Source organism: Muntiacus reevesi, chromosome 4, assembly GCF_963930625.1.
Source record: "Muntiacus reevesi chromosome 4, mMunRee1.1, whole genome shotgun sequence".
Lineage (NCBI taxonomy): Eukaryota > Metazoa > Chordata > Mammalia > Artiodactyla > Cervidae > Muntiacus > Muntiacus reevesi.
This window is the reverse complement of record NC_089252.1, coordinates 144,350,815-144,378,515: the sequence shown is the minus strand read 5'-3', so window position 1 is coordinate 144,378,515 and position 27,701 is coordinate 144,350,815. Positions and strand designations below refer to the sequence as shown.

The 27,701-nt window shown below is 43.7% G+C and overlaps 1 protein-coding gene across 11 annotated transcripts in view; it reads left to right on the top strand.

Moving 5' to 3' along the window:
• Window positions 1-27,701, top strand: part of SCN8A (sodium voltage-gated channel alpha subunit 8) — a 119,713-nt gene that overhangs the window by 78,435 nt on the left and 13,577 nt on the right. For 9 of the 11 annotated variants that reach the window (XM_065934375.1, XM_065934373.1, XM_065934370.1 and 6 more), the window contains 8 exons: window positions 8,053-8,226; window positions 10,110-10,466; window positions 13,271-13,741; window positions 14,485-14,602; window positions 15,105-15,259; window positions 16,046-16,219; window positions 21,558-21,680; window positions 27,386-27,670. In XM_065934375.1, the coding sequence (XP_065790447.1) occupies window positions 8,053-8,226; window positions 10,110-10,466; window positions 13,271-13,741; window positions 14,485-14,602; window positions 15,105-15,259; window positions 16,046-16,219; window positions 21,558-21,680; window positions 27,386-27,670 (1,857 nt within the window). The remainder of the gene's footprint in view (window positions 1-8,052; window positions 8,227-10,109; window positions 10,467-13,270; window positions 13,742-14,484; window positions 14,603-15,104; window positions 15,260-16,045; window positions 16,220-21,557; window positions 21,681-27,385; window positions 27,671-27,701) is intronic. The other 2 variants (XM_065934371.1, XM_065934372.1) reach the window with 1 other exon arrangement.

Sequence of the window (27,701 nt, the reverse complement as noted above, 5' to 3'; positions counted from 1 at the left end):
TCTTGAAGCAGGACACCACCATAGACTATCCAGGAAATCTGTTAACCTGCTCTGAAAGGTGCCTGAGGGTCAGCTCGCTGTGTGGTTGACTGACCTCTGGGGCTTGGCCGTCAAGCAGCATTTTTGAGCCAATCAACAGCATCATGTAGATATACTCTTTATGTTATTGCCCAATGGTTATGTAATGAGAAATACTACTTGATCAACTTTGTTGTTGATAGTGGTGGTATATTTTCTATAGTTTTTTTTTTTTTTTCTAAAGTCTTTACTCGCTTTTGGCAGAATCAGTCCTTGATTTTTACTGCCACATACTACCAACAGAATTACCTCAGACTGGGCCAGCAAATAACATCATTTTTTCCTTCTCGAAAACCTAGAAATTTAGGGTCACACCGAAATTAGAGTTGTGAGCATTCTGACAACTTTGCTCAGAATCATCAGTGAAAAAAAGGGAGAAAGGAGAAGGTCAGTAGCTGATGTTCAGGGGGCCAAGCCAACCAGAGCAAGCTCTAAAATGGGAAAGCACTCCAGGGGCAGAGTCTTCAAGGGAGAAGTAATGTACGAGGAGCAGTGGGGCCAGAGAGCAGTGAATGGTCCAGGATACTCTGGAGGCAGGGGGAGGGAGAGATAGCAGGAACGGTACCCAGACTGGGGGCATTGGGTAACCGAGGGGGAAATGGGAATGACTTGAGCAAGGAACAGGGTGGAGTTTAAAATCAGGAGCTCTATTTTGGACACATGCAGTCAGTTCAGTCACTCAGTCGTGTCCCAACTCTTTGCGACCCCATGAACTACAGCACGCCAGGCCTCCCTCTCCATCATCAACTCCCAGAGTCTACCCAAACTCATGTCCATTGAGTCGCTGATGCCATCCAACCATCTCATCCTCCGTCGTCCCCTTCTTCTCCTGCCCCCAGTCCCTCCCAGCATCAGGGTCTTTTCAAATGAGTCAGCTCTTCGCATCAGGTGGCCAAAGTTTTGGAGTTTCAGCTTCAGCATCAGTTCTTCCAATGAACACCCAGGACTGATCTCCTTTAGGATGGACTGGTTGGATCTCCTTGCAGTCCAAGGGACTCTCAAGAGTCTTCTCCAACACCACAGTTCAAAATCATCAATTCTTCAGTGCTCAGCTTTCTTTATAGTCCAACTCTCACATCTATACATGACTACTGGAAAAACCATAGCCTTGACTAGACGGACCTTTGTTGGCAAAGTATTGTCTCTGCTTTTTAATATGCTGTCTAGGTTGGTCATAACTTTCCTTCCAAGGAGTAAGCGTCTTTTAATTTCATGGCTACAGTCACCACCTGCAGTGATTTTGGAGCCCAGAAAAATAAAGTCAGCCACTGTTTCTACTGTTTCCCCATCTATTTGCCATGAAGTGATGGGACTGGATGCCATGATTTTAGTTTTCTGAATGTTGAGCTTTAAGCCAACTTTTTCACTCTCCTCTTTCACTTTCATCAAGAGGCTCTTTAGTTTTTCTTCACTTTCTTCCATAAGAGTTGTGTCATCTGCATATCTGAGGTTATTGATATTTCTCCCAGCAATCTTGATTCCAGCTTGTGCTTCTTCCAGCCCAGCGTTTCTCATGATGTACTCTGCATAGAAGTTAAATAAGCAGGGTGACAATACGTACCCTTGAGTCGTATGTACTTCTTTTCCTATTTGGAACCAGTCTGTTGTTCCATGTCCATTTCTAACTGTTGCTTCCTGACCTGCATACAGGTTTCTCATGAGGCAGGTCAGGTGGTCTGGTATTCCCATCTCTTTCAGAATTTTCCACAGTTTATTGCGATCCACACAGTCAAAGGCTTTGGCATAGTCAATAAAGCAGAAGTAGGTGTTTTTCTGGAACTCTCTTGCTTTTTCGATGATCCAGTGGATGTTGGCAATTTGATCTCTGGTTCCTCTGCCTTTTCTAAAACCAGTTTGAACATCTGGAAGCTCACAGTTCACATATTGCTAAAGCCTGGCTTGGAGAATTTTGAGCATTACTTTACTAGTTTGGATATTAGCTGTGAATAAGCCATTGATTTCTGCCCAGAAATGTTTTGCATCTATAAAATGAGAGTAATACCACGTCATCAGTATTTGAGAGGATAAAACGAGAACCCATACAGAAATTTTGGAAATAGTGAACAGTACTCTTCATACCTAGGAACTGTGTAAGTGTAGTTCAGTAGGAGAATTTTCAAAGACTTGGAAATGTGGATACAGCCTTTGACTGAACCTGAGAGTAAGAGAACAACAACCAAAAAAAGATGGATGAACTAACTCGTGAAATAGACTAGGACCTTCTCCTGTGGTTGGACAGAGAGGCTTTTTCCACAGCTGGGACAGTGAATTGGGTTGTGTTTGTACATAGATGTACACTATTGTGTTTGTCCTTGGATGTTTTTGAGGGAAGATAAGAGCAGCAGTCTATAAATTATCAATCCCTGTCTCTTCTAGCCTCTCCCTAAGAAAAACTGTTCGTAGTAGGAGGAAGCATAAAGATAGTTCCATCCAGCCCCCGTGTTTATAGAGGGAATTGAAGCCAGGGAGGCTACGTGACTTTTGTATTGTTTAGTAGGTAAATGTAATCGTCCTTTTCCTGCCTTTTTGTTGTTTTGGTAACCATTTGAACACAATAGTGAGTTTATATGGTAGCTTTTTAAACAATGTCAGTCTTCCAGAAAAGTTTCAAGTGCAATGTAAAAAACTATCTTTTAGAGTAAGTTGCTAATGTAGCCTGTCACCCCAGAATACTGTAATGTGTGGTTTTTAAAAATTATTTATTTATTTTTATTTATCTATCGTGTATTTGGCTGAGCCAGGTCTTAGTTGCAGCACCCAAGATTGTCCGTCTGTGTTGCTGTGTGCGGGATCTTTTTTTTTTTTTTTATTCAGTTGAGGCATGTAGAGTCTAGTTCCCTGACCAGCGGTCAAACCTGGACCCCCTGCACTGGGAGCAGAGAGTCTTAGCCACTGGACTACTGGGGAAGTCCTTGTAGTGTACATTTTTATAAACAAGTACATTCTCCTACAGAACCATGATATAACTGCCAAAATCAGGAAATCTCCATGTACATTACCATCAAATTCTGAGGCCCATTCAGATTTTGCTGGTAAGTCCAATAATGTCTTTATACCCAAAAAATGACATTCCAGAGTTACTCTTGAGTTTAGTTATCATGTCTCTTTAACCTTCTTCACTCTGAGAGAGCTCCTCAGTCTTTCTTTGACTTCTGTGACCTTGATACCTGTGAGGATGACTGTCCAGTTATTTTGTAGAATTCCCTCAATCTTGCTTTGTCTGATGCCTCCTCCTGATCAGACTCAGGTCATGCATTTGGCGAGACTGTTGCCCAGGTGAGGCTGTTGTTTTCTCATTGCGTCTACCAGGTGGCACGTGATTTCCATGTGTCCCATTTCTGCCCTTGGTCCCTTGGTCACTTGATTGAGGAGGTTCTTCCAGGCTTCTCGCATGTACAGTTACTCTTTTTCTGTTTATAATTAATAAGTGTTCATGAGAAAGACACTTTGAAACTATCTAAACTTCCTGCTTTTCATTAAACTTTTGATTTATTCCTTTATTATATCTGTATAGACTCCCAGTTTTCAGTTTTATTCAGTGGGTTTTAATCCATTATTATCCTGTATGTAGATGATTAAACCATTCCTGATTTGGCAGTGGGAGTCCCTTCAAGGTAGCTTTCATGTCCTTTCAACAAGTCCTCATTGCCTTGTTTTCTCAGAAATATTCCAGGCTAACTTTATACTTTTTTTCCTGTCTCAGGCCTGGAATCTGCCATTTCTCAAGCAACTCTGATTGTTTTTAGTGGAAATTGATGTTTAGAAATCAACATCTGTTGGAGCAATACGCATAGCTGGGCCCTTTCTGTACAGGGCTCACCGCTTATTCTAACCTACCATTACAGGGCTCATTCTATCTTTCTTCTTTCTGTTTATAACTCCTTCTCCCACAAAAAGGAACCTGGTTGCCACTATCCTTAGTATATTATTTCATTAAAAAAGAAAAAGCCACTGTTACCTCTTGCAACATGGGGGTCCCCTCCCCCTGGTCAGACCCTGAGTCCCCGTGCCAGGCCCTCCAGCATCAGCACCCAAGTGTCCTCTGCTTAGATCCCCCCTCACACTTCTCAGGCCCCATCCTCCCTGGCCAGGCGGCCCCCACGCAGCCTTATTTCCTCTGCCCCACTTGAGCTCAGACGCCTCAGGGTGGGCCTTCCCCTGCAAGGACTCCTCCTCACCCCAGCCCAGGCTTCCGCACCCAGAAGCTGTCTACATCCTGCTTGGGCGCGGACATCCCACACCGGGGCACCATTCCTTGCCCTGCTCAGGCGCTGACTCTCCGCTCCCTGCTGCCCGTCTGCAGGGACACTTCCCACCCCCACACACACTCACTCTCAGGCTGTCCTTCCACCCAGAAGTTCTCCTCGCCCAGCTCTGTAGCTGGCTCCAGACAAACACACACACGATCACACACACACACACACAATCACGCAGAAATACACACTGCCCCTCCTCCCCAGAAGTTCTTCTCACTCAGCACTCACACTCACACTCACACACACACACTCACCCACCTCTGTAGCTTGCTCTAGATCCTAGGCCACTTCCCCCTCAGCTTGCTTGGCCCTGACACCCTTCACTGGGCCACCTCTCTGAATGGCTGGATGCCATCAACCCACTCGGGTCCTTGACACCCCTCACCAGGCTGGCCTCCCCCTGGGGATGCCGCATCCACCTGCCTAAGCTGTCACTCTCTCTGCCAGGTCTCCCACCCTCTCCATGGGGGACACCCTCCCATCCGCCTTAGGTTTCAACACCCTGTGCTGGGCAGGCATGCAACACAAATACTCTCCTTATCCTGCTCAGACATGGGACTGTCCCCCCGGAGTGGACGCTCTTCTTGGCTTGCATCGGCTCTGACAGCCCACACTAAGCCGCCCTCCTGCACAGATGCCCTGCTTGGGCCCCAACACCTGACACTGAGCCCCGCTCCATGTGGATAGGGCTTTAGGACCGGATCTTTTGAGGGGAAGGAGTATGGAAGGAAGGGCAAAAGGTTCACCTGACACGTAAGTGTAATTTCTGAGATTCTGAGCCAAAAAGGAAAAACAAGAAGTTGTTTTTTCCTCCTTCACCAAATACACATGAATGTTATGGTTTCTTAACTGCAGCTTAAACTAAGTTTTCAGCCGAATGGAATCCTTTTCATATTGTCATTTTTCTTCCCTGTAGTCCCTTATGTATACCTCTTTTTAAAGGGAGAGAGGACTTCAGGCCCCTTGAAAGGGTCTTAGTGACCCCAGAGATTCCCAGCTATACCGATAGCAGCTGCACTAGAACATAAATTCTGAGGTGAATATTGGATGACAGTCACAAGAGTGACATTTATATACAGTTGTTGATGGCATCAAAAGAATAACCTTGAATCTGCTCTTCTCCATTTTTCAAAAAAGTAATTCCTTCATACAGCCAACAGCTACAAACTTATATTTACCCAAACTCCAAACAAGGGCAGCCCACTGTGTGGGCTGAAGGCATGAAGCAGCATACCTCTGTCACAGGCATTTCTTTTTTTTTATTTTAATGTTTATTTATTTATTGGGCTGTGCCAGGTCTTAGTTGCAGCACGCAGGGTATCTTTTTTTCTTTTTTCTTTGTGTTTTTTTCAGTTGTGGTGTGCAGAATCTAGTTCACTGCCTGACTAAAGGATTGTACCAGGGCTCCCTGCATCGGGAGTGTGAAGTCTTAGCCACAGAACCACCAGGAAGTCCCTATCACAGGTGTTTCTACCAGGCATCTGGAGGCCCAGCCTCCCATTAAAAGGCAGCACCACAGAACTGCATCTTCTCTCAGGAACCAGAATTCACAGGATAGCTGTTCTGAGGTTCATCACCCTGTTCTGTTACTGAGCACTTTCTGTGTGTTCACCAAGAACCAACGGGACAGCAGATTCAGTTTCTGCTTAGTGTGCGTTAAGTGCGTTAATGTTTCTAAGCAGAGAAATCTTTGATGGGCTGACGATAAGGGCAAAGTGTGTGTCAAGAGTTGATTTGATTATCTGCCCCCACTTGACTGACCTCATAAAGAGTAATATTCCATCTGTACACACTTAGCTTGCACTATGAACTTTTGATTTAAGTTGACCAGATCTCTTCAGGGAGTATTTTCTTTCAATTTTAGAATATTGCATCTTCAGTTTAAAAAAGTGCATGTGAGTGTGCTCAGTCATTCAACTATGTTCAACTCTTTGCAACCCTATGGACTGTAGCCCACCAGGCTCCTCTGTCCATGGGATTCTCCAGGCAAGAATACTGGATTGGGTTGCCATTTCCTTCTCCAGGGGATTTTCCTGACCCAGGGATCGAACCTGCGTGTTTTGCATTGGCGGGCAGATTCTTTACCACTGAGCCACCTGGGAAGTGAAAGTCACTCAGTCGTGTCCGACTCTTTGCCACTCCATGGACTATACAGTCCATGGCATTGTCTAGGCCAAAATACTGGAGTGAGTAGCCTTTCCCTTCTGCAGGGGATCTTCCCAGCCCAGGGATCGAACTCAAGTCTTCCACATTGCAAGCGGATTCTTTACCAGCTGAGCCACAAGGGAAGCCCAAGAATACTGGAGTGGGGAGCCTATCCCTTCTCTAGCGGATCTTCCCAACCCAGGATGGGAGAAGCTTAGAAATGTATATGGAAACCAAAATTTTCCAAACCACTTACCCCTTTTGTTTTATTTTCATCAAGTCATTCTGTTTTGTTTTGCTACACATTAATTCAGTGTCTTTCCAAACAAGTATAATTTAAGTATTTTTCACTATTTTTAATTCTGACCTCAGACCATATCTCTGAAGTTTTTCTCAAGCCCCTTCATATGTAAACTTGGTAACCAAGAGGTTACAGTTATTGACTGATTATGAATTTTAAATCTGATGCATATAAAGTCCTCTCCTCTAAAAACAGGATATTTAGTGATAGTCGGATATTACGTGGTCAGCCTAGAATGAGGGTATTGATCTTGTCAAAACTGGTGTTCATAGGATTTTGCTTTCTGCCTACACGTTATGCTACTAAGGTCCTCAGGATACAGAAGGCTTTGGGGAAACACACGATGCTCTGAAAGGCAGAAAGGTGGGAGTGAGTCAGGTAACAGAGAGAAGAAATTCTTGTACCCAGTAAGCTCCAAATCTAGAACAATGATTACATCCTTGATTATCATATTGAAAAAATCAGAAGGAAGCACCAGAGTCTCCAACAATGAGAGAATTCTTTGAGGATGTATTTACCCAGTAGAATATTATACAAGCAATGAAAGTGGGAACTAGGAAGACTGTTGCAACATGAATGGAGTCATAAGTGAAAAATATGTGTTAAGTGAAATGAGTCATGATAAATCAAGATAAGTGAAAAGCCAAGATATTATGTAGTCTGTGGTTTTAAACTCTGACAAAATATTTTTATGCATCTGAAAAAAAGGAGTACATTAAAATAATAATTGTATGCAAGGCAGTGAGACTATTTCTCTAATATTTTACACACTTTAAGCAATGTTCTGTTGCTTTTACCATTTAACATAAGAAGCTCTGCAGTATATGTCTGCATTCAAGAAGATACATAATGTTAAATCAGGAATAATGCTGTATTTTTGTAATTAGAACACAGTGAGTGATTTTTTTTTCTTTTTTTGGTCAATATCCCAAATGTGGCATACACATTCAAATGACTGCTGACCCTTTAGGAGTCACCTGTGTGATATTCCTGATTGCTTAGAATAATTTTTTAACTGCTCTCTTGAACAATATGTATTGGGTAGTTCTGGCAACAAAGATGGGAACATTTCCTCTTCATTCAAGAGGAAAATAAGACTTTCCTGCATCGGATGGAGTTGTCAGGGGACATCCAGGTATTGATGTCCTCAGAGGCAGAATTTAGTGAAGGCTGATGCTTGTGGCTTCTTGGACATGCCGTATTCAAAGATAATGATAGAGGCATCTTCTTTTTATTATTTCTTTTTCTTACCCCTGCCTTCCCCCTCTTTAGGTTTTCACTGGAATTTTCACAGCGGAAATGTTCCTGAAGCTCATAGCCATGGATCCCTACTATTATTTCCAAGAAGGTTGGAACATTTTTGATGGATTTATTGTCTCCCTCAGTTTAATGGAACTGAGTCTAGCAGACGTGGAGGGGCTTTCGGTGCTGCGATCTTTCCGATTGGTATTCCATATTTCTCCAATTTCTTTTTTACATTTTCCTGTCTTGTAGCTACTAGGAAAAATTTTGTATAAGTTAATCTGATGATTTTACAAAATTCTTAGCTGTATTCTGCTCCCAGTTTCAGTTGACTGTCTATTGGTTTATCAACTAAAATATTGAAAAACTTTTCTGCTAATTACCTAATATAGAAAGTAGGTTTTTTTAATCAGTCAACAAACATAAATCAGTTTTTTTGAAGTTCCTCAGAAAATAATGGTTAATCTAAAAGATGAAGAAGGATTCACAAGAGCTATTCTGAGGTCTGATTTGAATTTGCTGGTGAGCCCATTTCTTTCTCTGAACATCTCCCTGAAATGGCAAATATTTCTCCCTTTTCCAGAGATGGCTCATTTCTTCTATCATGGTGACCCCTTTCAGAAAATGAGAATAAAATATTGTTTTTTAAAGTTATATTGAAATTAGTTGTTGAACACAGATCTTTAGCTAAGAGGATTTTCTTAATGTATTTGAAAAAATTAGTGTTCAAATTACTAACATGCCTCTGAAAGTATTAACAGTTAACAATATCCTCAGAATAGCTTCCCATGAAGCATAGGCATGAGTGATGTCCTGATTGAGTCCCTTGAGAAGCTGAGTTACCTTGAGGGTATCCCACTCAGACAGAGCATCAGAAATGGCTTAGATTTGTTTCTCTTACTGGGAAAATACCTAAGCACTCACAATGGAAAGGATTTAAGGATATTCAGCTTATCTAAGAAAGAGAATTGGATTAGAGTGAAACTGTTTATAAAACAGAAATCTCATTCAGTCCAAGTCACATATAACATCTGTCTCATTTCTGGAACCTCTGCTTACTGGTCTTTGTTTAGGATCCAGCCAACAGTAGACTTTCTGAGAGTAGTTCTTGCTATTTAGAAGATAAGATGAAGAATTAAGTGAAAGAAGCATTATCACTAATACTCTGAATAAATTAACATCCAGTCAGAATGGTGAAAAACTGTGAGAGACCCAGATTACATACAGAGCATCACCTGCTAAATCTTGAACTCTCAGATAAAACTCAGATTTTCAGTAGGGAAAAAAAAAATTGTCCAAATCAGTGTGGTTGCTTTCTACCAGAATTCCTGTTACATCCTGTTATACATGTGTAGTTATTAACTTAAGACATACGATGATGATCTCTGTTCATGGGCTTTATTCATTATAATTCTCAGCTGGTTAGTCAAGACCTTATAATCATTCATCACAGAATACAAAAATTTTCTGATTAACAGATACAAAATGTTATATCCTCTGAATTAATATCAATGTAGTCCCTTTTCATAAGGTTTTTGGTATATTGGAACTGCCCCTAAGAGGCTGTACTTTTCCTTCCAGTTAGTCCAAGCATGTCACAAAGTTTATAACCTGTTTATTGGCAGAGATATGTAGAATTTTTAAGAGAAATATGTAGAATTTTTAAATCCTTGCTTTTTTAAAGAGACAGATGATTTATTCTCACTGTCCTTACCAAGCTCATCTTTTGGTTAACTACAAATCACATTTTCCTTAATACAACTGCTGAGAAGTCAAGGGAAAATCAACAGGAAAAGGATATGTTCATGTATGGATTTTTAAAAGGTGGATTGACCTAGAGACTAATGCAGGGACTAGAGGTAGTATTCTTGGTTCTTAGCTCTAAATCTTTCACTTATTTTACAGTTAATTAGTTTTCCTTCATCTGTGCCTCAGTTTCTCTCAGTTTTAAGATACTGTTAGAAAACCCTGAGGATTTTCCAAGGGTGCTCAGGAAATGTAATGATCTTACTAATTTAGTATGTTTTTATTGTAGCCATGTGATAAGAATAAATTAATTATATTTCATTTGGGTTTCTTTTCCGTAGCTCCGAGTCTTCAAATTGGCCAAATCCTGGCCCACCCTGAACATGCTGATCAAGATTATTGGAAATTCAGTGGGTGCCCTGGGCAACCTGACCCTTGTGCTGGCCATTATTGTCTTCATCTTTGCCGTGGTGGGGATGCAGCTCTTTGGAAAGAGCTACAAAGAATGTGTCTGCAAGATCAACCAGGACTGTGAACTCCCTCGCTGGCACATGCATGACTTTTTCCATTCTTTCCTCATTGTCTTTCGAGTGTTGTGCGGGGAATGGATCGAGACCATGTGGGACTGCATGGAGGTGGCTGGCCAGGCCATGTGCCTCATTGTCTTCATGATGGTCATGGTTATTGGCAACTTGGTGGTTAGTACTAACTTGTACATCTTTTTGTTCTTTGCTCTGAGCATTTTATTCTTGACCCAGAAGCCCAGTCTACTTAGTCCTTCCATGTCTGTGTTGGTCTTTATTCTTTCTTGGCCCAAGAACCCTAAGGTACAAAGGAAAAGAGACTGCTGTTTTCAGAGGCCTACTGGGTCATGAGCCTCACAACCTGTCAACCTTTTCACAATTGTGGAAACAAAATTCAGCAAAGTTAAGGCACTTTTCCAAAGTCCCACAGCTAATAAAAGGCAGGGCTTATATTAGATCCTTGACTTCAAAGTCTATGGTCTTTCTACTATTAAAAAAAACCTCAGAACTTCTCAGCCTGATCTTTTGGGCTGGATAATTATTTGTTGTGGAACTGTCCTGTGTATTGTAAGGTATTTGCAGTATCCCTGGCATCTACTCTTTACTGGCCAGTAGTGACCCCCAGCCCAAGTTGTAAAAACCAAAGATGTCTCCAGACATTACCAACTGTCTTCAGGGGGCAAAATTGCCCTCCTTTGAGAACCATGGATCTAAGCCATCCTAGGATTTTATCTGATGTTTATAAATTTCAAATCACTTCCTTGCTTCACTCTATCCACCTGCTGTCTCTTGCCTCTGTAAATAGAATGTTCACCAACAGAAGTTAACACCTTGTTTCTCAAAGTGTCATCCGAGGACTGCCAGCAATGAGAACGTTCAAGGGTGTACTAGAGATTCAGAATCTTAGGCCACTCCCCACAATCAGTATCTGCATTTTTAACAACATCCCCAGGTGATCCACATGCATGTTATAGTTTGAGAAGCAGTTATCTTTCAAATCAGGCCAAAGCCCACCTGCAAGTGTACAACAAGGAGAGCTGGAAGAAGACACACTCAGATGAGCCCTTATAAGCTCATCCAGAGTGGTTCTCTTCCTTTTTCCGCCATAGAAAAGCATATGCCAGTAGGACATTCCTACTCATCAACCTCTGAACCAGCCTTGCCCACCCTCGTCTTTCATTGGCCCTGTAAAAACAGGCAATATAATGTTTCTTAGTCACTCCCATTCTCCACTCCCAGCCATCTTCCCCTCAGTCCTGATCCCTCCAGTCTTCCCACTCCTTCAGTGAAGACAGCTACTGCCTACAGCTGCTGTCCATTGTAGGGTCAGCATCACCAGCCCTGACCTCCCACTTCTCTAGTCTCCTGTGCTCAGTAGTCTCAGGGACATCTTCCCATGACCGGCTGCAGACACCTGAGCACACGACAAAATCCACTATTATTTCTGCCTGTGATGACACTTTTCCCAGTTTCCCGTTGGCTCAATCCTTCTGCCCATGTCATCTCTAGGAATCTGTAAGTCTCTTGTGACTTTTCTCTCCATTCCAGGTAAATATCTGATATATTTCATACCTTTCTTCTTAGCATTTCTATATATGCATCTTTCTTTGTAGTATTTTTGAGATCTGCCCCTTCCTTTCTGTTTCTACAACCCATCTGGTATTTCTAAAAGTCCAAGGAAGACCACCTTCGTTACAGGCACCTTGAGTTTCACTCATTAAAAAAGGCCAAGTCCCAGGACCTACACCAGATCTACTGAATCAGAATCTTTCCGGTGAGACCAAGGAGATGCTCGTTTTTAACAAGCATCCCACTCCAGGAGATTCTTCTGCTTGCTGAGGTTTGAGATTCCTATAGCCTGATCCAGACCCTTATCAACTCATGGAAGTAACAGCCTCCTAACTCCTAACCCCTCCTCCCAACCCACCATGTGTGTACCTAGTAGGAATGACTTTCTCAAATCTCTGTCATCATCTGTGACTCCTTTATTCAAGGACCAATAGTGGATCCAATTAAAACTCAAATATTTCAGCCTGGCCTTCAAAGCCCTCATCAGCTGACCTCCATTTAACCGACTGTATTCCCCTGTAATACTGCAAGTAGCCAAGGTAACCCAGATACGTAGAGTTCATATATCATTTCTGTTTCTCCCACCTTGCACATATGATTACTTCCACCTGAAATGTATGCCTTACTCTTCTTCAGAAGTATGAGCAAATAAGGGCCAAGTGTAAATCAAGAAGTGAACATCTCTCCCACTTTTCAAAAGTAAGTCTTAAGAAAAATAAATTAATCTTAATGCCCAATGTGGTTAAAAAAAAAAAAAAAGAAAGAAAAAACATAAATGAAGCTTGTTTCTAATGGCCTGACACTTACATATAGAATGCAAAAGTCACCATCACCCTCTTGCTAGAGCTACTTAATTATGATAAATGTCAGGAAAACAAAATCAATTCTTAAAATAGGATAGCATGGAATATATTTCAGTTCCACCTTCTAGATTTGTTGTATGAAAGTCTGGTTCTCCAAGCCTAATTTTTTTCTAACCTGGGTCCTCCAGGACATCTGCTGCTCAAGAACACATGGTATCTAGGCATTCTTTGATCCTTCTCAATAATCCATGCCCACCGTTTTGTTTGTATTTTTGGAGAATTTTCTCCCAAAATGGATATAACCTTTGCTTTTTCTGATTATAAGAAAAGCAGTATGTTTTGAAGTACATATATATGTGAATAGCACTACAAAAGAACCAAAAAAAGGAGTACTAAACTCGTCGTATTACAACCAAGGCCAAACAAAATATACACATAGTGACATGAGCACTTAAAACACCATGTGAGTGAAACAGTACACAGTAGAAACTCTCAAGTCTTTTACGTAAGCCTGTGAGCTTGCAATTTACAGCCCTAGTTTAGTGGATAACTGTACCCAACACCATTCTCCATTCAATCGCCATTTTCCTAATGCTCCTGGTACAGGTGCTGAACCTGTTTCTGGCCTTGCTTCTGAGCTCCTTCAGTGCTGACAACCTGGCAGCCACGGACGATGATGGAGAAATGAACAATCTGCAAATCTCTGTGATCCGGATCAAGAAGGGCGTGGCGTGGATCAAGCTGAAAGTGCATGCCTTCATGCAGGCCCATTTCAAGCAGCGCGAGGCCGATGAAGTGAAACCTCTGGACGAGCTGTACGAGAAGAAAGCCAACTGCATCGCCAACCACACCGGTGCCGACATCCACCGGAACGGTGACTTCCAGAAGAATGGCAATGGCACCACCAGCGGCATAGGCAGCAGCGTGGAGAAGTACATCATCGACGAGGACCACATGTCCTTCATCAACAACCCCAACCTGACCGTGCGAGTGCCCATCGCTGTCGGCGAGTCCGATTTTGAGAATCTGAACACCGAGGACGTCAGCAGCGAGTCGGATCCTGAAGGCAGCAAAGATGTAAGGTCCCAGCTGAGAAACCTGTCTTGATCCTGTGTAAGAACAAATGATCAGCCTTGGCACTGGTCCAGCCGTGGGCCTGGCAGAGAGATTCTGAAATAGTCAACTCTCAACTTTGAACTTTTGGGCTTCCCTGATGGCTCAGACAGTAAAGAATCCGCCTGCAATGCAGGAGACCTGGATTCAATCCCCCAGGAAGATCCCCTGGAGAAGGGAATGGCCACCCACTCCAGTATCCTGGCCTGGAGAATTCTGTGGACACAGGAGCCTGGCAGGCTACAGTCCATGGGGTCGCAAAAGAGTTGGACAAGACTGAGCGACTTTCACTTTCACTTCACTTTCAACTTTGAGAACCAATTCTATCCACCCCCAGACGAGCTAGATTCCTGAGATGTTCCCAGATCTGCCTCTGTTGCTTCTGAGTCATCTGGATCAGAGGCTGGAGGAAACCCTTGCATACTTCCCTGCCGTCAATCTGTCTGAGCTGTACCACTGAGACCAGCTATAGGCACCTTCTGCTTAGGGAGGATCCCTGTCATCCGTGAGCAGGCTGTGATGTTGTACCCCCTCCTGACAGGTTCTGAAGGCCCTGTGGTAACTGTTAGCCCATGGTGAATTGGATGAGGATGAGTTTCTAGCCTGAATTGTAGCTGCTGCATCATCAGTGCTAAAGGCAGCATAGTCAGCATAGAGCAGATGTGCTGCTGTAGCATTGCTTCTCTCCTTTCTCCTTATGTATCTAGAAACTGGACGACACCAGCTCCTCTGAAGGAAGTACCATTGACATCAAACCAGAAGTTGAAGAAGTCCCTGTGGAGCAGCCTGAGGAGTACTTGGATCCAGATGCCTGCTTCACGGAAGGTGAAAGGGGGCCAGGAGGGCGGATGACATGTGGCACTTGCATGATTTGCAGACAACGTTTATGCTAGGGTCAGTGGTTGGCCGGGGAGAGGGGGGCTCTGTGGGTATCTGCAGGAACTTTGTTCCCCGCCTCATCAATTTCAGGGAGGTTGATACCATTTTCCCCATTTGATTCTCAGCTGTAACAAGTTTTTATTCTCAAACTTTTGTTTGTCCATTTTTGTCGACATCAGTCCCAAGACTTCCACCGTGTCTGCCTCCTGACTACCCTCTTCTCCTCCCTCTCACTGCTTCTTTATCGGATATCTTCCCTTCACCAGAGGGCCTTGCCCTGGCTGCCTGGCAGCATAGCCTCAGCCCACCACCCTCTCCACTTCTGAGTCAGCCGCTGAACTGTTGTGCTGTGTGGTGGGGCAGCACCTGGGGGGCCTTGGGAGGAGGGGAGGGCGCGTCTGGGCGGGGCACGTCCCACAATCTGATCTGCCTCTCCCACCGGTGCCAGGTTGTGTCCAGAGATTTAAGTGCTGCCAGGTCAACATTGAGGAAGGACTGGGCAAGTCTTGGTGGATCCTGCGGAAAACCTGCTTCCTCATCGTGGAGCACAACTGGTTCGAGACCTTCATCATCTTCATGATTCTACTCAGCAGTGGTGCCCTGGTGAGGTCCGGGGGAGGATTTGCTGGGGGATTGGCTGGGCCGGGGGGTAGGGACTAGCAGGGAAGACTGGACGGGCCTAAGCCCAGTTTTTCTAATAACACAGCTTGGCTGTAGACCAAGAGTAACAATCTACTCCAGTGCTTCGGGCTGGTGTTTTGAGCCCTGGGGATTAGAATTCACACTTGTCTGTATCTTCATCCTAGACCTCAGCATGATCCCTCTTGAGTCCAAGACCCCCTTTTCATCAGGATAAGAATACAAATGACCAAATATCTTCACTGCTTAGCTTGCCTCATTCAAAGCAACTTCCCTTTCTTCTCTAATATCCCTGATTCACAAAGGACCACATGTTATATGGTTCAGTTTATACAAAATGTCCAGAAGGTGCAGGTCTGCGGAGACAGAAAGCAGATTGGTGGTTGCCAGGACTAGAGGGAGATCGGGAGACTAGAGGGTGACGGCTGGAGGGTGTTGGGTTTCTTTGGAGGTTAATGAAAATATTCTAAAATCGACTATGGTGATGAATATATAACTCTGAATGCATTAAGAGCTATTGCGCTGTAAACTTTAAATAGATGAATTATGAGGGATGAAAATGACATCTCAAGAAAACTTTTTTACAAAGAAAAGCCACGTGTAGCAAGGGGTAGAGTGAAGGAAGATGGGGAGCTGATGACCGGCCAGCACAGGTGGGAAGGCTGCCAGGGGTTGCGGAGGTGGCGGGTGGTACTTCCGTGTTGCCTGTTTCTCTGTAGGCACTATAGGCAGCTGCTGCCTCTCTTCCAGGCCTTTGAGGACATCTACATCGAGCAGAGGAAGACCATCCGCACCATCCTGGAGTACGCTGATAAAGTCTTCACCTACATCTTCATCCTGGAGATGTTGCTCAAGTGGACAGCCTATGGCTTCGTCAAGTTCTTCACCAATGCCTGGTGCTGGCTGGACTTCCTCATCGTGGCTGTACGTGTCCTGCTTTCTACTTCCCTCCGCTGCCAGCAGGAATACAAAAACAGGGACTGTCTTTCCTCTAGTGGCTAGAGTTGCCTGGGGCCCAGGGGATAGCCCGATAGGACGTTTGGGTTCTCTTCGGAGCACTCAGGTGCTGACTTGGGAAGCGACCCTGAAGTCCCCGTATTTGCTCCAGGGCCTAAGTCACCAGTTCACTAGTGGTTTGACCTAGAAGTTTCTGAGATTAGGAATGGGAAGAGAAATCACTGGTGTCCAAGCTTTGTTATTAGACTGGGAACAGGAAGGTTCTGGCCCCAAACCAGCAGTGTTGTCCTCCTCCTGCTGCCAGGAGAGAGCTGAGAGGATGGAGTGGGTGGTGGTGGGATCTAAGTAGACTCTCCTGCTGACCATCCCCAGGTACACTCCCATCCATCTCAAGTCTTCATACCAGACTCATCCGAGCAAGTCTGTCTCTGTCAAGGAGAGGAAACAACGCAAAAGAAACCCTCCCCCGACTCTTACTCCTTCCCACACATGGCTATTTCCACAGTGGTGATCAAACTTAAAAAGTCCTTTTTTCCTCCAGGTTTCGAGACCATCTCCATGGCTCAGTGGTCTTTACCTGCTGTGTTATTTTTCAGGGTGAAGCCACGTCACCTGTAACTATTTCTCACTCCACCAGGAACTGTTCCTTATTGGACTTTCTAACCATGATGAGTGCTTCTTATTCTGTCTGATCACTGAAGCTTTTTTCTCCTAGTCAAATGAGCATTTGAATGAGAACTAATGGGAATTTCAGGAGCAGGGCCGAAGGTGACTTCACATCCTTCTGAGGGTGGAGAAGGGGAGTGTTTGGCAGCTGGGCTGGTCCATTTAAAATAGGTTTCATTGGTGAACCACCTGTGGAACTCCTTTGGCTGGCACGAAGCAGCACAGAAGTCAGAGGCACCTGGCACTCCGCACCAGGGTGGTCTCTGCTGGGTTAATGCACTCCTTTCCCAACACAGCATCCTCGACTCCTTCCAAGAGCTGGCACTGTGCTCCAATGAGGTGAGGAGGTCACTGCCCTTACAGTGAACCAGGGAGGTCTTGCCCCAGGGTGGCTGGCATGGGCAGCCCCTTGTGACGGAAGGGCCTCTACCTCCTCCCGCAGATGGGAAGCATGAGTTCTAGGAGGTGAGGAATGGGTTTGGGATCAGACCCAGAGAACTGAGGTGACACAGGCCAGTTCTCTTTCTACAGAACAGCGGAGGTACCCTGGAGCCTTTATTTCACTGTGACTCCTCAGGACCACTTAGAGTCAGGTGGACACGTGCAGGAGACCTAGGGGCCCCTTGTCTTCTAGACGTTCCGGGAACTCAGATAGGTATGTCCACTCCCACACTTCCAACAGCCCTAGGGAAGCTGTGATTCAGCACCAACCTTCCCCACCTTGACCTGCCTCCTGTTCACCCTAACCTTTTGACATCTCCTCCTCTTCCCTCTGGGTGGGCAATCAAGTACCCCACATTCTGCTGCTATTATAAAAGAATTAACAGTTCTGCAGGTCACTGTGTATTTAGCAAATACTTTTAGCACTGTTTATACTAAGTGACGGGGAAGCAAAAAGCTTGAGAAAGACATGGAGCCTGCTGACGGTAATCCTTAAATCCCCCTAACTTTGGGGAGTTGCTAGATTCTTACATTGCCATGAGACCTGGCTCTGACTCCTGAAACACTTCTGGACCAGTAATGAGTAAACAGAAATAAACAAAATACCATTCTCCATGTAGAATTGTCTTAGGAGCCATAGGGAGTCACAGGGGGCAGGGAGGTATGGCCCTGGCCTTTGGGAAGCTCACCTTGGCTGTCCAGGCCACTCTTACCTGATTCCAGGCTTGGGGAAATCCAGCATTCTGGGAACAGGTCTTTCCTAGGACTCTTGTTTTCTCTCAGGCAGAGCAATGCATTTATTCTTCATGTATCAAATGTTTATTCAACACCCACAGCACAAAACCTTCTGCCAAGTGTTGTGGGGAATACAAGAGAATAGAAGACAAGATTACTTCTCTCAAAGGGCTGAAAAAATGCGACACAGACACACATAACCAGTGTGAAGCAGGGTGTGCTGGAGTTGGGGTTGGGGTGGCAGCTGCAGTCCATGCCCTGGCTGCACTGTTTGAGTTATGAGTTGAGAATAAGGTTTAGACTGACACCTGGACAGCTGGAACCATCAGAGGTTTTACTGTCCTTTTAAATAAAATGTCTGGTCCCTTTGGCATTTTGGAACATCCAGCAGGTGTAAATTTTCGGTCCTAATTTAGCAGCCTCTGAGAAACTCTTTCCTCCCATTTCATCCACCAGTGACTTGATGCTGGAACCTGTTACTCATCACCATGTTTGTTCCTCTGATGGATTTTCATTCTTCCTCATTGCCTCTTAGAGCCGCTAAGAGTACTTTTTAGAATCATGGAGATGATCTAGACAACTTCCAAGATGAACTTTTCTTTGTTTATAAGCCATGTGCGTTCCCAGAGGCAACGTTTTCTCCTGCCCAGGTCCCTGGCTGCCCTGGAGATGGTGTCCTGGCAAAGAATTTCATCATCTTTTCCCAGGGAAATTTACCCCCAGCAAATCCAGAGATTAGCCAGCATATCTGTTCCAGGGATGGGAACTTGCAGAGACCATTCACCTCATCCTGACTTCACTACTGAACACACTCCGTTTGAAAATGTTCATGTCATTTTAAAAAAGTCATCCAGTGTCTCCCTTTTCTTCTAGGCCTGCAGCCACAGGTAGCCTGGATTTTTACTGGCCCTCAGTCCCTTTTCTTTTTCAGGTTTTATTCTTTCCTTAGTTATTTTAAGCAATGTTCTGATTATGTCCAGTGAGTGTTTAACGTGGAGACTCAGCAGATTTTAAAATTACCACTAACTCCCCAGATAGGACACTTGCTAATGCTGTCTTAGGAGGAGATCTTGGTTAGATTGGTCAGTTGAATAGCAGACTATCTCAGCAGCATTTACAGCCAGCTTCTGAATTGGCATCTGTACCTCCTCCACCCTTCTCCCCACTTTGGACCTATTTATTATCAGATAAATCACCACACTCCCCCACCAAGAACCAGAATCATCTTGCCTTGTATGAAGCTTAGTTTTCTGTAATCTTTACCTGGTATAGTTATGCAGAATTGATTTGGATATTTTGACCTCGAGTATTTGGTTGAAGTAGCTTACCTTCAGATTTACCCACTCAGGTCTCACTTAAGAATATGACAGTTTTAGATGCTTCAGGGTTAAGAGTTGGCCTCACCTGGCAGTTGTAGACAAAAGACACCTCCATGTAGATTCTTACTGTCAATGATGGATGGAGGGAAAATGATTGGTTGGTACTGCTGTGTTCTAGATAAAGCTTTTGAGGCTGTTGTTTTGAATAGAAATTACACTCTGAGCCATCTACCCTTCGAAGAACCTGAGTAGCCAAAGAGGGCAGCAGTTCATTCCAGATTTGCTTTGGCTACTGCCTGGGCCTCCAGGGAAGAGATCTCCACTCATGGATTATTAAGACAGGCATAGCTGAAGGTTCACTCTGCTTTAAACACTGAAACCTCTGAGCCCGCTCATCCCTGACCCTCACTAGGCCATTGACCTGCTACTTCTACCCCTACCAGCCTGCTGCTTGATTATAAATATCTTTGTTTTCTTAAAAAAAAAAAAAAAAAAACAAAAAAAACTTTTTGTACAGTTCAGAGATACAGAATCTTAAGAAGTTTAAGTCCCTCAGCTAGAGATAAAAAGCATCAAATGAAACCAAGAACCAAGTTGTAGATTGTTTCTCTCTTTTTGCCTCTAAATTTGCTTTAAAATATCATCAGTTTAGGCTAAACCAACCTATAATCATTACTTCCCAGTACAGGGAATTTAAGAATTGTTGATGAGAGCATCAACCTATCCCAGACTTGTGGTACAGTATCAGGGAAATACTTCTCTAAGAAACCCAGAGTCCAAACAGTCTAACTAAAGGTATTTCAGGTCGTCTTCCCCCTGAAGAGCTCTGTGCCTCTCTCCGGTTAGGCCCAGGCAGCCCTCCATGTAGTTAAGGGATCTGTGAGATAGCCACTCTGAGAGCTCTGGTAGAATAAGGTGGGTTTGCCTCTGCAAAAGCAGGAAAGCATTTGACTGTGACTCCAGGCCTAGACACCAGACTACTTCTCTCCAGGATGACAATATACACAGCTCCAAATTGTGCAGATACCATAATCCTTTATTGGGATTTTTGTCATCCAGCCAGTGGGGGCATTGACCTGTCTATGAAAGAAAGAGTTCTGCCTGGGAATCAGGAGTTTGGGCCTTTAATCCTGGCTGCAGAACTGCCAGTGTTGACACTGGGCAAATTCTTGTGTATGAGTCTCAGTTTCCTTATCTGTAAAGTAAAAATTCATCCAAGAGGCCTTCCAGCCATTATCCTGACGATAAGAATAAGAGAAGATTTTCCTAGAAAAGCTAGACCCGAGGCCAGTTCTTTTGGGGCTTTGTGGAGAGAAAGTATGGGAATTATAAGGGAAAATATGGATTCAGTTGTCCAGACCCACCCAAGTTCTTATGACCATGAAGGAGCCGTGATCATAGTTAAAAAGATGGAAGGATTGTTGCAGTTAAAAGTGAGAGAGTCACTTGAGTTCCCATGGAGCCAAAGTTCTGTCAAGAAGTTTCTTCGTTTGGTCCTTTTCTTGTTGGGAACTGGAAAGTCTACTGTGGTACTTATTGAATCTGTATCCTTGTTGTTGTAGTAACTCATCCAATTCTCAAACAAATGGTTTCTTGTCAATCAGGAGTAAGAGAGCTTGTCCTTGTTGGAAGTCCGTGGTGAATGAGCTGAGGAGGGGGCAGCCGGTGTGGAGTGTATGTATTTATCTGTATTCTTTTCCATAGGTACCATTAAATTTGTCTGGCTTAATTTAATGGGAACTTCTGGGACCTGCAGAGACTGTAAAGGGCGAGGGTAAGGTTTTTGTCATCTGTTCAGGCTCCTCTCCTTCCAATGGAACTTCCTCATTCTCCCTATCCCGTCAGCCTCTTCCCTTTGCCAACTTGTATGTTTGTTCTACTGCCCTCTCTCGACGTTCTCTTCCCTTTGTGTTTTTTTCTTCTGCCTCAACCACCTTTCCTTCCAGGTCGTTTGAGTCCAAGTTGCAGTAGGCAGCTGGTGTAACACACTTCCTGTTCCGGGGGGGCGGGGCCCAGTCTGTATAATCAGTGCTAGGGGTTTTATTCTAACACTCCGGATCCTCTGTTTCTTTTTTGTTGTTGTTGCTGTTTTATCTTTTGTTTCCTTTTTTTTGTTTTTCTTTTTCTCTTCTGTTTCCGTGTAGGTCTCTTTAGTCAGCCTTATAGCTAATGCCCTGGGCTACTCGGAACTAGGTGCCATAAAGTCCCTTAGGACCCTAAGAGCTTTGAGACCCTTAAGAGCCTTATCACGATTTGAAGGGATGAGGGTAAGATACTAAGAGCAGCTGATCCTTCTGCATGCCAGTGGAAACTGTTTAAGCATGCTAGAACTGATCACACGGTGGGAAGATCATTCAAACACGAATTCTGTGATGCAGCTGCTGTCTTGATCCTCCACTCTCTCTCCCCCGCACCTGCCCCCGTGCGAAGGGGACTCACATTAAGCTGCCTCATCATATTAATATTGGCCCCACCCCCAACAACATGCCATTGCAGACCATGTTAACATTGGCTATTCTCATCTGGCCTGGCTTACCTGTAGCACTTGGGGTGGCTTTCTGGGCTGTTGATTCAATAGGGAGAATCACCAGGTGCAAAGAAGGGGAATTGTCACCCACAGACTCACTGAAAAGCAGAGGCCACAGACAGGGAGAGTGCTGGATAGGGGCGTGAGCCAGGTGGGGACCGTGGCCTTGGAGTCACTGAGAAAGTAGCTGAAAAGGGACTAGAAACTGGGATGGTAGGCCTGGAAATGGGGATAGAACAGAATTTGGCATGACCCTGGGAAAAGAAATGCTTTTCTTCCTATTCTGATTCCTCTTATTGCACCTTGTTGTTCTCAGCCCAGTCCCGTAAGGACTGGCAGCCTCTGTCTGATGGCAAAGCTTTCCTCCTCATCCCCTCCCCCTCTGCCCATGCTCTCTGGTCCCCTATCGTAACACGGCTAAAATAACAACCAGATACAATGATAGATGACTATCAGCTAATTCTTCTGAAATTTCTCAACCCCTGCTGTTACCTGCTTGGGCGATACTCCACCCAAATCCAAACAGTGCAAGGTGCTGTCACCCTGCCAACTGAGAAATAAGGCTCCCTCTTTTGGTGCCTCTTTGCTGTCTCTCTTGGTTTAAAAAAACTTTGCGTGTGGTCACATGTGTGTGCATGAGCACACACATAGTCAGTTTTCTAAAATCAAATGGACATCTGGCTTTTGGTGGTAATAGTTGTCCCATGGTAATCAGAGAGGTCTGTTATACTTAACGAGACCAAGAAAACTCACTTTAACTCACATGTTGAGTACATGCAGGAGAGCAAATCAGAGGATATTTTTTCAGCGTGTAGAGATCAAATGTTAAACTGTCGGCAGTGGCCCACACAGAGCAAGGCTGCTCAGGGAAACTAGGAACCAGAATGGCGCTGCCTCAGTCTGTTCTCATCTGTGGGTTCCTGGCCACTGTTCCGTGAAGCCACCCACATCTGCCCAGGAAGATGAACAGTCTCTCTTGGACTTGGGGACTGGATTATTTTAGTTTGTCCAGACAAACGCTTTCTGTGAGACGTTTGCATTTCTGCTGCAGCACAGTCACAGTTTGGTTCACTAAATATAACCTTCCTGCAGCCCACCTGAAACCATCTGCAGGAACGTCCATTCCACAGCAGCATACATTTATTTGAATTTAAGGAACAAAAGTTGGGATTCTAAGTCTTTCTCCCACAGATAGGAGATTTCAGAATGTGTGCAATTAGGTCATTGTTATGCTCAGGCTAAATGTAAGTGGGGAGAGCGTCTATTGAAGAGGGCTTAGCATTTTAGGGGGCTCTGGTGTCATTGAAAATAGGGTTAAAATGCTCTTCCCTCCTCCCCAACCTTCCTACTATTTTCAGAAGAGGTTAGTTAAATATCTTAAGTAAGTTGTACTAGTTTTGTTACAGAGCTGATCATCCATTTTGTTGACTGAAGGCAATAATGGCAACATTGTGCCTCAACTCAGTAGCCTGTGATCCTCCAACATGCCCCAGGATGGGTCCCAGATCTCCTAAAACGAAACCAGTAATACCCAAAGAAAGCCTGAGCGAAAGATGCCCAGCTGACACTTGCTACAACCTTTCTCCGACTGGGTGCCCATTACTGCCAGTCCCACCCTGGGGCAGAGATAGCCCTCATTGACCGGCTATGGCCAGTTGACCCTCAAGGACCTTGTGTGAATAGTCTGAACACCAGGGCCCTTCTAGTGGCCACACCTCTTCCCTTTAGCTCCTCTCCTTTCCTGGACTCCGTTTCATCCCCTCAAAACTTGTCAACTTTCTAGTCATTTAGGAACCCAGAGATTGGAATGGGTGACCTTAGAATAGAAAGTTTTATTTGAAAAGCATTAGCAAAGGTTTTTTTGAGATGAGATAATCAAGGCAGGCACAAGTTTGAACCCCAAATCAGACTTTCAAACAATAGACATTCAGTAAGGAAAGTTCTGGTAACGGATGTCCCCGCCTTTGGTTGACTCCAGTCATCGACAGCATGGCCATTTCTGGTTGAGCCGGAGGTGAGGGCTCACAATCCATTCCTGGGCGGCAGTCCCCCAGCCCTTTTGTGCAAGAACTGCAAGAAGGGAAGACGAATTTGCCTGAGCTTATTGTAAGTCCCCCAGTAATAAGCAGAATTAGGGGCCAACGTTTCGTTTGAACGTTGCTCTTCCGCGGGAATGTTTTCCACTTATTGGTTTGAGTCCTTGGGTATGCCACCACTTGAGAGACTACCCTTAGAAATTGTTAAACAAGAACTAAGTACCATCAACGCGGATGGACTCAACTGTCACTGTGCTGCTCCAGTGAGAGGCTCAGACCTTCACTTGTGAGGGAACATAAGGCCCTAGCTTGTCCTGGGACCCTGACTTCAGTCTCTTCCTAAAACCAAAGACCAGAACACTGAAATACTCATGCTATCAGCAAAGGAATACTTAATGGAATTCTTTGCTTTTCTCTCCTCCATAGTAATCTTCATTTAAGGGTTTTGCTGTGCTATTAAATTTTTTGAGGGTACACAATAGTAATGCTATGAAACATGCATGCATTTTTGTTGATTGTCAGTACATAGTTGTCCATTAAAGCCATGTTCCCTCTGCCATGTAGTAAAACCTATTTGACAGGTTTTATAGTATTTAATGAGCAATAATGTTCCAGGCATTATAGAGAAGACAAAAATGCTGAAAGAATTAGTACACATTGGAATTTTTCATCAATTAAATGAGATTTGTATCAATCGCTAAATATAAACTTCTATTGAAAAAAGTAGCTTTATAGATTGCTAGATCCTCGCTTTAAGTATTATTTGTATACCTAATCTTTTAAAATAATGAATTTCATCATAATTAAAAACAATATAGAGTAATTTGAGCTATTAGAAGGAAGAAGAGGAGATCCAATTTATTATGTAACTATCCTTGGAAACATCATTTTTTTTTATATATATATATACATATATATCTGTAGTTTTAAGAGTCAAAGTAAGAGCATATTTTCTTGCTCTTTGGTTGCTGAGAATATTAGCTAATGTTCACAAGGAAGAATTATTAGAAATTTCATCAACTCTCTTTACTGTTTTATTCATGTAATGAAGCTAAGTTAGTCTTTGATTTTAATGAAAGTACATTTCATTATAAGTGAAAGCACATTTACATCTTTAAGTACACATTGGACTTTATGGGATTTCTATGTCCTACATATCACAGAACACCCAGTAAATACTTTTGTGTATTGATTCCTTTGTGCAGATCCGTGAGTATAAAAGTGAAAGTAGCTGATTATTCTTCCCTGCTGTAAATATTACCCCATACTTGACTGTAAGACACACACCATGTAGGACAGGTTAGACTAGGTTAAGGTAGCCAGAAGAGTTCCTGAAGTAGGTATATTCTGAATTGATATAAAAAGCAAGATTTCTAGGTTTCAGCTCTTTGGGGACCAACTTCCATATCGTAGACCTGTGACGGTCTAATAGAAGGTCATCATCTCTCATCCAAGCTCTGCTGCAAAATGCTGTCACATAGACTGGAGCTTTTGAAACTTTACATAACTTACTCTCTTACTTTTGAGAAATAATTATTTCATTTGTGGGTCATCCTCCTTTTGCCTGTTCTTTTGCACATTTCATTGCCTCGTAGTGCTCCCATCAAAGGGTGAACAGCTATAGAAAGAGGAGATTAAGTTCAAGTCTGATCACCTGACAAATTTGGTAACATAAGTAAACATGAGTATCATTCTCAAAAATAACCTTGGGGAGTTTCCAGATTTCAGATATCCTGGCTCTCCTTGCTCAAAGTGATGAACAATGGAAGTATAATTATTTTATTCTAAGGACAAAACTATTAGATCTAAAAGAGATTTCTTGGTCTAAGAATTAAGAAATAACTGCCTCTCAGTCTAAAGGCCTTCATACATGAATTGGAGAAACACAAAACTAATATTTTAATTTAAGGGAGAGTGACCCCTTAACAGAATATCATTGCCTTTCTGATAGAGGACAGAAGAGACAGTTCTTCTGAGCCACATGTTCCAGTGAGTGGCAGTACAATCTTCGGATCCCGATCAGGCTCAAACTAGAGCCCAGAGCTGCCCCCTGGTGTTCCTTGTACAGCACGACCCTTGAGCCCTTTTGGTCCCGTGCTGGTTGGCAGCGGATCCTATCTTCTTCCCTACACTGAAAAACAGATAGAGGAGCGTGGTGATACTTGTCACCTCCCTCTAACAAAACATGAGAAGAGTTTGTTTATATCCAGGATCTCTGTTTTAACTCCACTTATCCTTCGAGGATGCTAGAAAAGAAACATGCTTCCCATTTCAGGGTCACCTTTCTGGGCCTTAGTCCTGCTTAAGACAACAGCAATTAAGAATCAGGGCAGGAATGATCGCCAGCATTGATTTCTGTCCCACTACCTGAAATGCTATTTTTGTAAGCACTTTGAACTCCTCTAGTGAAAACTATTACAACAGTGGAAGTACTGTCTAGCTCTTCTCATCTATAGTATGAAGCAAAGTTAAAAACAACCCAGAAACTTGGATTCCTAATGGGACTTCTTTTCCTTTTTTTTTTCATTCCCGAGTCTACTGTAGTCAGTGATTTTTAACAGTATGCCAGTTTGGGGGGTTTCAAGAGCAGTGATCTAACCCGAAACACTCCAAAAACCCTAAGTCACTCCTTTTTCCAATAGTACGTTGTGAAGAGTCAAGTCAAACCCGGGATTGACCAGAGAGATATCAGCATTAGCCAAGCAGGGGCCGACTCAGACTGAGAAGCCTGCAAACTCAGAAAAATAAAAAGATTGAAGAAGAATAATGAACCTTGCGTGAAAAACACAACTGTTCAGATTTTATTTTATACTGTTTGGTAGAGGGAATATAGCTTTTTTTTTTTCTTGAGCCTGCAAAATGATGCATGCTCAGCTCTTGCCTGAAATAAGACAACTGGCCTTGCATAGTCATAAAAGAGACTTTATGTTCTGTTGAGTGATTCACTGCTAACCCCACAGGGTAGTTCTCTGTGATTTTGAACAATCTCACCTTGATTTGCAGAGGGGGAATGTCTGTAGAAAGGCAACTAGTGAGCTTGAAATCACTCAGATTGTCCTATGGGGGCCATATTTCATGAGTTGGTAAGAAGGAAGACTAGACAATGAAATGATTTGTTTGGTCCCAGATTGGTGCCTAGGAGATAGACCTACCTAGGTCAACTTGGGCAGCGGACTTTGTGTTCAATGAAATAAATAAGTAATGTTTAGAATCCCCCAAAGTATACTTCAGAAATATACAAAATTTTGGTCCTGTTTTTGGATCTATCTGATAAACCTAATTCCAAAGGGAACATAATGTTTCCATAGTCATAACAAGCCACACAGTGTCATTCCCCTCCTGGAAATCAAAAGAGTGCGCGTGCCTGTACTTCTTCCCGACACTCAGCAACCTCCCCCTTCCAATGCAGGTGGTGGTGAATGCCTTGGTGGGCGCCATCCCCTCCATCATGAATGTGCTGCTGGTCTGTCTCATCTTCTGGCTGATTTTCAGCATCATGGGAGTTAACCTGTTTGCGGGAAAGTACCACTATTGCTTTAATGAGTCTTCTGAGATCCGATTTGAAATTGAAGATGTCAACAATAAAACAGAGTGTGAAAAGCTCATGGAGGGGAACAACACAGAAATCAGATGGAAGAACGTGAAGATCAACTTTGACAACGTTGGGGCAGGATATCTGGCGCTTCTTCAAGTGGTAAGGTTGTTTTCAGTCCTGTGAGAATTGG